General features: G+C 50.3%; 2 protein-coding genes across 3 annotated transcripts; both read right to left on the bottom strand.

Moving 5' to 3' along the window:
- Nucleotides 1-75: 75 nt before the first annotated feature.
- Nucleotides 76-4,077, bottom strand: LOC114581919 (uncharacterized). 2 transcript variants are annotated; one of them, XM_077916945.1, is made up of 3 exons: nt 3,952-4,036; nt 2,643-2,840; nt 76-1,456 (listed from the first exon to the last, which is right to left on the bottom strand). In XM_077916945.1, the coding sequence occupies exon 3, from the start codon at nt 1,337-1,339 to the stop codon at nt 326-328; it is 1,014 nt and encodes a 337-aa protein (XP_077773071.1). In that variant the 5' UTR covers nt 1,340-1,456; nt 2,643-2,840; nt 3,952-4,036; the 3' UTR covers nt 76-325. The 2 variants fall into 2 exon arrangements, with proteins under 2 accessions (XP_077773071.1, XP_028558472.2); XM_028702639.2 differs by lacking the exon at nt 2,643-2,840 and having other exon boundaries at nt 3,952-4,077.
- A 1,620-nt stretch (nt 4,078-5,697) lies between these two features.
- On the bottom strand, nt 5,698-7,707 carry LOC114582217 (uncharacterized). Its single transcript, XM_077916944.1, has one exon. It carries the CDS (start codon nt 7,633-7,635, stop codon nt 6,655-6,657), a length of 981 nt encoding a protein of 326 aa, XP_077773070.1. The 5' UTR covers nt 7,636-7,707; the 3' UTR covers nt 5,698-6,654.
- Between the last annotated feature and the right edge of the window lie 677 nt (nt 7,708-8,384).

The following is an 8,384-nucleotide window of genomic DNA, read 5'->3' as shown; positions in this document are numbered from 1 at the left end:
TAAAAAGTATTATTAAAAAAGTTAATAAAATATAGACACCTAGGAGCCCTCCTACCATACAATGCTCGGGAAGACTTAATGTTGTTATCATTTATTATTATTTGAACAGTAGTGGTTTCATGACCTCCACCAAGTGTGACACAGGCCCCTTCTACATCAAGAGAAGCCCAGCAACTTGTTTTACCGCCTGTGAAATGGGTGTAACAACAAAACAAACCGGAAGCACAGCCGTGCCAGGGCAGGGAGCAAGCAAGCAAGCAGCGCTCTTATTGTATGCACAACCCCAACCGAACAAACATCAGATTCTTGTCGCTTAGTCCTGGCATCAAGAATCAACCTGTGGCAGAGGTATATGGGTGGGTGGCGAGGGGCTGCGGGTGACTTTCAGAGACCGGCAGTAGAGGAGGGGCTCTTTGCCCAACCCCAGCTGGTAATGCCACCAGTACAGCTTCTGACGGGGTTGCAAGATCACCCGCAAAGCCTCTCCTTCCTCAGCTGCCTCCTCCCACTCTTCCTGCTCCGTCCGAAGCCCCAGACCACCGTAAGCGACGGGGAGGGAAAACTGGTGCTGGAGAAGGGAGGCGGCCAGGGACTCTGGATCCAGAGATCCAGAGACACGGTATTTCTGACTGAACGCCAGCTTCGAGGAACCAACTTTGCGGGTGATTTCGTGGCTGCTGGGCATGGGCAGGTCTGTGGCATTGGAGATCAGCTTGAGGCATTCCCAAGCGCCAAAGGCAGCCCCGTGGGTGTGGCCCAGCCCCCCAGGAAGGAAGGAGACCACGTCAGGGTGGATGGAGAAGGTCTCCTTGGGCCCTGCCGCTCCAAAAAGGTAGCCACAAAGCCCGTTTTCTTCATCCATCCTTAAGCAAGCGAGGTGGCTGGCGTCTGCACCATAGTAATACAGTCCGTTGAGAAGTGCTGGCTCCAAGCAGATCTCCTTAGCCGTGGCCCCAGTGGCCAGGTCGGCCACGGATAGGACCACTCCACGTGTCAGGAAAAAGATGAAGAACCGGCCCTCGCAGAAGGCATAATGGTTGCCTCCTTGGCAGCTGGGGTGCAGCGGGAGGGTACTGGAGGGCGGCTCGGAGCTCAGGTCAAGCACTTTGCAGAACGAGTCCCCGCGGAGGAGGTAGATGGCGGAGCTGGTGGGGTCCCCCACGTAGTGGTCCGCACCGCGGCAGGCCGGGTGCAGATCCCACACTTGGAGGTCCTGCCCCAAACGGAAGTCGAGCGCTTGGAGGAAACAACCCAGGTCCGAGCGGACGACGAAGAAACCGTGGCGGGTAGCAAAGATGTCTGTGCCACGGGAGTCTGCCCGGGGCACAATGGCAGCCATGGATGTCCCGGGGTGGGGAGATGCGGAAGAGGTTCTTATCGACAGGTGTCAGCAAATACAGATTAATGGAACCTCCAGGTCCAGAGGCAATCTATCACGAAATGTGAGTTGCTGTTGCTGGTAGAGAGGGAAGGGAAATGAGAAATACATGTTTTAGTTATACAAAGCAATGAAGTGACCCTTAACTCAGGACTGTGTTAAAAAAAATGTGACATTCTGTGCCAGTGGCATCCAAACTGCATCAATAACACCTCTGTTGAGAACATCTTGTTTTTCATTATTTTCTGCCCCCTTAAAAAGCAACAATGATATAGCACAATTTATTCTGATTTGGCTCTAAGGTGCTGTGCAGAGCCCAGTGAAATGTCATTTGAAAACACATCTGAGATCTTGGATTTCTTCTGCCTGTGTCCTTTCTCAAGGAAATCTTTGCAAACCTGTGGGCCAGAAGCTCACGTGTGTTTGCAGTTACACTTATATGTAAAGCTGAAATTCTCAGGAAGCTAGATTCTGCACCTGAGCCCACCGTTAGGCACCCTAACCTTATGGCACATTCAAGCGGGAGATCATTACCCTACATCATTCAACAAGTTCCTACTGAATACTTGAACAGCCTACTTTGTCCCCAAGGTGATCTTGTTTATCTAGTTTGATTATGAGAAGTAGGGCTGGCTTTCGACTCTCAAATCCGGATAGGTGTGCGTTGTTGTATCTGCAAACACTGTGCCATGACAGATGTTTTAATTTCATTTTCCTTTGGAAGTCAGCCATTTTTCCTAGGGCATTTCCCCTGTTTACATAACTTTAGTATGCATTTGTGCCTTGGGCCTCGTCTCCCAGAGATTTGGCTTGTTAGCAGCACCTAACTGGACAATGTTATATGCATATACTGTTATACGTTCCCCTGCCTAGATTCAGAATGCTGTTGTGGCAATTTGAGTTGCAAATACTGAGTTCGCCAGCATTTATCTGTAAATCTCAACAAGACAGCTCAGTTGGTACAGCATGAAACTCTTAAGGGTCGTGGGTTTGAGCCCCACATTGGGCAAAGGGAGTCCTGCATTGCAGAGGGTTGGACTAAATGGCCCTTGCGGTCCTTTTCCAACTCTACAATTCTGGGATTTCATAAGCAAATAGCGTGTACAAGCTGAATACTGGGAAAGGTCTCAGCTCAGAGGCAGAACATCTGCTTTGCATGCAGAAGATCCCAGGTTGAACCCCAGCATCTCCAGGTAGGAATGGGAAACGAGCCCCCGTGTGAAACCCTGGGGAGGTGCCGCCAGTCAGTGTAAACAATACTGACCTAGACAGACAAGTGGTCTGACTCGGAATTAGACAGCTCCTTGTGTTCCTGTGAGATTGCGCTTTTAAGAGGCACAAAACCGGGGATCAAGGACTGTGGTTTGCAGTTCAGGCTTCTTCTTGGGATTATTCTCAGCTGTGGAAGACCAATGACCACTAGATGTTTACAGGCGCCAAGTGTCCTATTAATTAACCAGATCTGGCACAAGAAGCAGAAACACAACAGGAAAAGCTTTTCCTGTGCTGTAGGACAGTGTTCCCCAACCTTGGGCCTCCAGCTGTTTTTGGACTACAATTCCCATCATCCTTGACCACTGGTCTTGCTAGCGAGGGATGATGGGAGTTGTAGTCCAAAAACAGCTGGAGGCCCAAGGTTGGGGAACACTGCTGTAGGAGATCGGGGATAACATCATTGCCATTATCCTCCTCCTGCCTCTCTCCACATCGCAAAGAAGCTGTGCCAGAATATTAAGGGAAAGTGGCAATCTTAAGAGAGAGTGTGCCACGGTTTCTTAAACTGCAGAAGGCTAGGACCCCCCAGATCCAGAATCCTGTGGCATTTCTGCAGACTATAGGAATTCTAGTCTGAGGGATTCTATTCCTGCAGGGTCACTCCTTGTGGGCAGAAGGGGGCCAGGAAACCAGGAATCCTGGGCTTCTGTCACAAGGGCTAATTCCCAAGCCCGAGGCTTTATTTTCCACAGAGCACGCTGAAACGCAAGCTGTGAGCACAGAGTGCTTCACCCATCACAACAAGTTCACACAGCCCTTCTTCCACTTCCCAATGCAAAATTAGTGTAGTGGAGCTTCAAGCAGGAAGCTATCTTTCTCCCCTCTAAAGCCCCATTCCAGTCATTCTGCTGGGAGGGAGGGGACGGGGAAGGAAACTAACATGCTTTTAGGAGTGATCTAAACAATTTTTAGAAGCCATATGAAACTTTCCCCCCTTTTTACAATAAAGCCGTGGATAGCTTTTCATGAAAACAAACAAACAAACAAATAAATAAATGACATCACCTCTCTCTCCTTCTCTTTCTTTGCTCCCGCCCCTTGACTCATTTTCAAAAATTGAAGGATTCGGCCTTTCTAACTCACGGTTCTTAGCACCGCCGCCACCATGCCCCCCATCCCCAGGTAGGAACACCTAAAACTTCTCACACCCCCCCACACCCCGCTGCGTGGTGGAGGCAAAAACAAACAAACGCACAACACAGCATGAGAGGAAGCCTGCAAGCGAGTGACAACAAGCAGCAGAGGTCGCCTGGAGCGAGGGTGGGGAACACGCAAATGCAGCTGCGGAAAATCCTCACCTGGTTTGCAGGCTCTCGCGCCAATTTCACTAGGGCGCAGCGGCTTCCCGGACTGCAGTCGCTGACAGTCGGGCCACGGCAGCTTCCCGGAAGGGGCTGGCGGAGAAGGCCGGGCTCCTCGGCTCCTCCCTCCCGAGGGGGCGGAGACCCAAAACCAAACACTGTAAAGCATGGGTAGGCAAACTAAGGCCCGGGGCCCGGATCTGGCCCAATCGCTTTCTGAATCCGGCCCGGGAATCAGCATGCATGTTTTTACATGCGTAGAATATGACCTTTTATTTAAAATGCACCTCTGGGTTATTTGTGGGGCCTGCCTGGTGTTTTTACATGAGTAAAATGTGTGTTTTTATTTAAAATGCATCTCTGAGTTATTTGTGGGGCATCGGAATTCATTCATATTTTCCCCCATAATATAGTCCGGGCCCTCCACAAGGTCTGAGGGACAGTGGACTGACCCCCTGCTGAAAAAGTTTGCTGACCCCTGCTTTAAAGACAAGGAAAGTTTGTGCGGGTGGAGAGCGGAGTTGGGGGGCAGGGAGGAGGGTTCTTTGTGCTTCTGCATCGTTTTTGGGGACATAGGGCAGGTGCAAAGGACGGCCTCTATTCCGACAGCTTCCACCCCAGGAGGAGATCTAGGGGGAGATCTGCTCCCCCTTCAGGATCTTGTGTGCGGAGCTGTCCGCGTCTCCGCGCCGAGCCCAGGCGCAGGGGGGGGGGGGCGCGTGCGAAAAAGCTGGCCACACCCCCGCCACACCTCCCATCTTTGGGCGCCGCCGGAGAGAGGTGGGGGGAGTCTACGTAGTTCGGCTTGAGGGGGAGGGCGGCCAGTTGGTGTGTGCCATTGCCCGGTTGTGTGTACGTGGGCAGATTCAGGTGGCAAATTCAAAAGCGCATCGTCTCTTCGCAGCCACGCCCCATCTGAGGTTATACAACCGGCTAAGATTATGCAATGATTATTAGGCATGTGTGTTGCAACAAACGAGACAGATCTCCACGCTGCCTTTCAGTTAGAGCTGTTATTTTCGGTGCAAATATACGGGTGAAAAACTTGGAGCTTCCTTTGGCATGTCTTAATTTGTGTTTTCACCGCGAAGTTCCACCGCAACAGAACTTCCACTCGATGCTCTTGAGAACGAAGCACTTCGCGTTTTCAGGGTTCCTGAGTGCTTAGCTTTGGAGCAGGCAGTGGGCAAGAGACTCCATGCTAGGGTGCTGGAGACAGTGATCCTTGTGCAGAAACCCCAGGCTAGAATGGGGCCACAGCGGCTGGCTCAGTTTCCTCCAGTGAAGTTGAGGGCCCACACGAGTTCCTCCCCACCCACCCCGGTCATCCTATATTTGCATCTATGCAAATAAAGTTGCATATGCAAACTTGTGTCGTGAAACAATACCTCAAGTGTTTTACATACCAAGTGACGCCCCCTTGTTTTAGCTCTAGAAATCTGCAATTCAAAGGCTGGGAGACAAGTCAGCCCCACACAATGCTCTGTAACACAGCCATAGACCACAAATTCATTCTTGCATGGTAAAACACTGGCTACCCAAGAAAAGAAAGAAAGCCGCAGTCCCTTTCTCTGGTGGTTTTGCTCTTCCAGGGTCCCCCAAGCCTCTTGAGTTCATTTGACCCCTTGATGAGCTTGTAAACCAAGAAAATCTTTAATAAAAATACATTAAAAATAAATATATAAAGTTGTCAATCCCCAACCCAGATTCTTAGGAATGCATATGAAATAAAGCCAAGGAGCATCAATATATAATCAACATTTATTAATCACCATCACTAGGAATCATAAAACACAAAAAATAAGGAATACGGCTGTATTGTGGAATCATCAAATGCAGAGGTTCCTCTCTGGCAAGGGAGGTGCACTCTGCACATGCCCATGTGGGGCTCTGAGCTCCTAATTAATTTTTTTTGTGCTATTCCTCTAATCTTTTCTACGCCTGGGCCTTTTCCAACCCCATTTCAAACAACAGCGGTACCTCAGGTTAAGTACTTAATTTGTTCCAGAGGTCCGTACTTAACCTGAAACTGTTCTTAACCTGAAGCACCACTTTAGCTAATGGGGCCTCCTGCTGCTGCCGCGCCGCCGGAGCACGATTTCTGTTCTCATCCTGAAGCAAGGTTCTTAACTTGAAGCACTATTTCTGGGTTAGCAGAGTCTCTAACCTGAAGCGTATGTAACCCGAGCTACCACTGTATAGGTATTTATTCACCTTCTGCATAAACGCACCAACCCTAGAGAGTCAAGACTGACCACCCTGGACCACTCTGCTCTAATTCCCTGCATCAAGGCTGGAGGGGTGGGGAATCTATTTATTAAAACAACCACAGAAGGAATTTTCAATCTGTAGTGAGATTTGATGGGCCCTCCATTCAAGGAAGCATTAAAAGCATTTTATTAAGCTTTTGTACACACACACACACACACACACACACACACACACAGCATCCCCAGGAATTCTTTCCAATCAGGGATGAGGAACCTTTAGCCTTCTAGATGCTGCTGGACTGCAACACCCATCAATCTTGACCACTGGCTGGGGTTGATGGGATTTGGTATCTACTAACATTGTGAAGGCCACAGGTTCCCCCATGCCTGGTTTGATTATTTATTTCAGCATTTATCAGTTGGTAGTGTACAGAAATACATCTAAGGGGGAAAGGGTGGAAAGCAATGGGGAGATGGAGCCAGCTGTTATTTAGGATGATGAAGGCAGGGGGACCTTAGTCGGTGGGTCGCAGCCAAGAGTGACCTCAAGATCCCTGCAAAACAAGATGACCTCCTTCCCTAGCCCCAGCTGATACTGCCACACATAGGCAACATCTTCAGGCTGTAGTGTGAAATTCAGGGTTGTCTCCACCTCACGGGCTTCCCCCCATTCCTCCTGCTCTGTATTCAGGCCCACACCACCATATTCGGTCGGTAACGCAAACTGGGCCTTCGCCAGTGCCACGGCAACGGAGCCTGGCTCAGGAGAATCTGGCAGGGCCGCTGCCACCCAGCCGCGCCCGACGTCAGCCAGCTTTTCTGTGGCGCAGCCCACTTTCCGGGACACTTCCTGTAACCTGGAGACAGGGATGTTGGAGTAGTTGTGGAAAATGTTCAGCAGTTCCCAGGCCTTGAATGCGTCCCCTTTGCTGAGGCCGAGACCTCCCGGCAAGAAGTTGAGGACGCTGGGGTGGAAAGAAAAGACTTCTCCGCTGAAGTTATCCCACAGCTGCCAGTAGAGGTAACTGCGATGGCTTCCCATCTTCTCGTTGGACCACTGATGGTGTCCTGGCTGTGTGTCTGGATCTGGTTCCCCTGTGGTCAAGTCCTTGACTGCCGTCATGGTGCCCGGGCTTAAGATTATGCCAAAGGAGCCACCAGAAACAATGAAATAATGTTGCCCAGCGCAGCAGCTGGGGTGCAGGCGACGGGGCTCTCTGCTGGGCTCGGTGTGAAGGTTTGGGGTTTCCAGGAGTTTGTTATCCCGGATGACATAGATGGTGTTGTGCCAACGGGAGCTGAAATAGTGTTCGCTGCCACGCAGGGAAGGGTGCAAGGGCCAGAGCTCAGCGCAGGGCGAGGTCGGCAAACCGGAAAGGAGCAGGTAGCAGTTCAGATCAGGGCGAAGAATCACATCTCCTGTCCTGGTGCTGAAAATGTGGACTTTGGGGACTTCCTTCTGCAGAACCATCTCAGTCAAGACTTTCAGGGGGCAGAGAAGGAGAAACAGGTAGAGAATGAGAATGGAAGTGACTTCGTTTTTAGAAATACTACTACTACTACTACTACTACTACTACTACTACTAATAATAATAATAATTTATACCCAACCCCACTGTGGCCCCCAACAGAATTAATGATGATGGTAATAATAACAATAACAACAACAACGACAATGCATCAGACATTAAAAACTTCCCTAAACAGGACTGCCTTCAGATGTCTTCTAAAAGTTAGATAGTTGTTTATTTCCTTGTCATCTGATGGGAGGGCGTTCCACAGGGTGGGCGCCATTACCAGGAAGGCCCTCTTCTTGGTTCCCTGTAACCTCACGTCTCGCAGGGAGGGAACCGCCAGAAGGCCCTCGGAGCTGGACCTCAGTGTCTGGGCTGAACAATGGGGGTGGAGATGCTCCTTCAGGTATACTGGGCCAAGGCCATTTAGGGCATTAAAGGTCAGCACCAACACTTTGAATTGTGCTTGGAAACGTACACCTCTCTCTGTCTTGATTTAATCTATTCCAACATAACTTCTACAATTGGCCCACTTAGCTCAGTGCTGTGTACTCTGACAGGCAGGGGCCCTCCAGGCAGGAAGTCTCCCCTTCCTGGAGATGGCAGGGATTGAACCCGGGACCTTAGACATACAAGGCCAGCACTCCACCATTGAGCTACCGTCTAAGATTGTGCTCCCTCCCTCTCACACACACCCCTCCTGTTA

The sequence above is a fragment of the Podarcis muralis genome, chromosome 13 (assembly GCF_964188315.1).
Source record: "Podarcis muralis chromosome 13, rPodMur119.hap1.1, whole genome shotgun sequence".
Taxonomy (NCBI): Eukaryota; Metazoa; Chordata; class Lepidosauria; order Squamata; family Lacertidae; genus Podarcis; species Podarcis muralis.
This window is presented reverse-complemented; position numbering and strand designations above follow the sequence as displayed.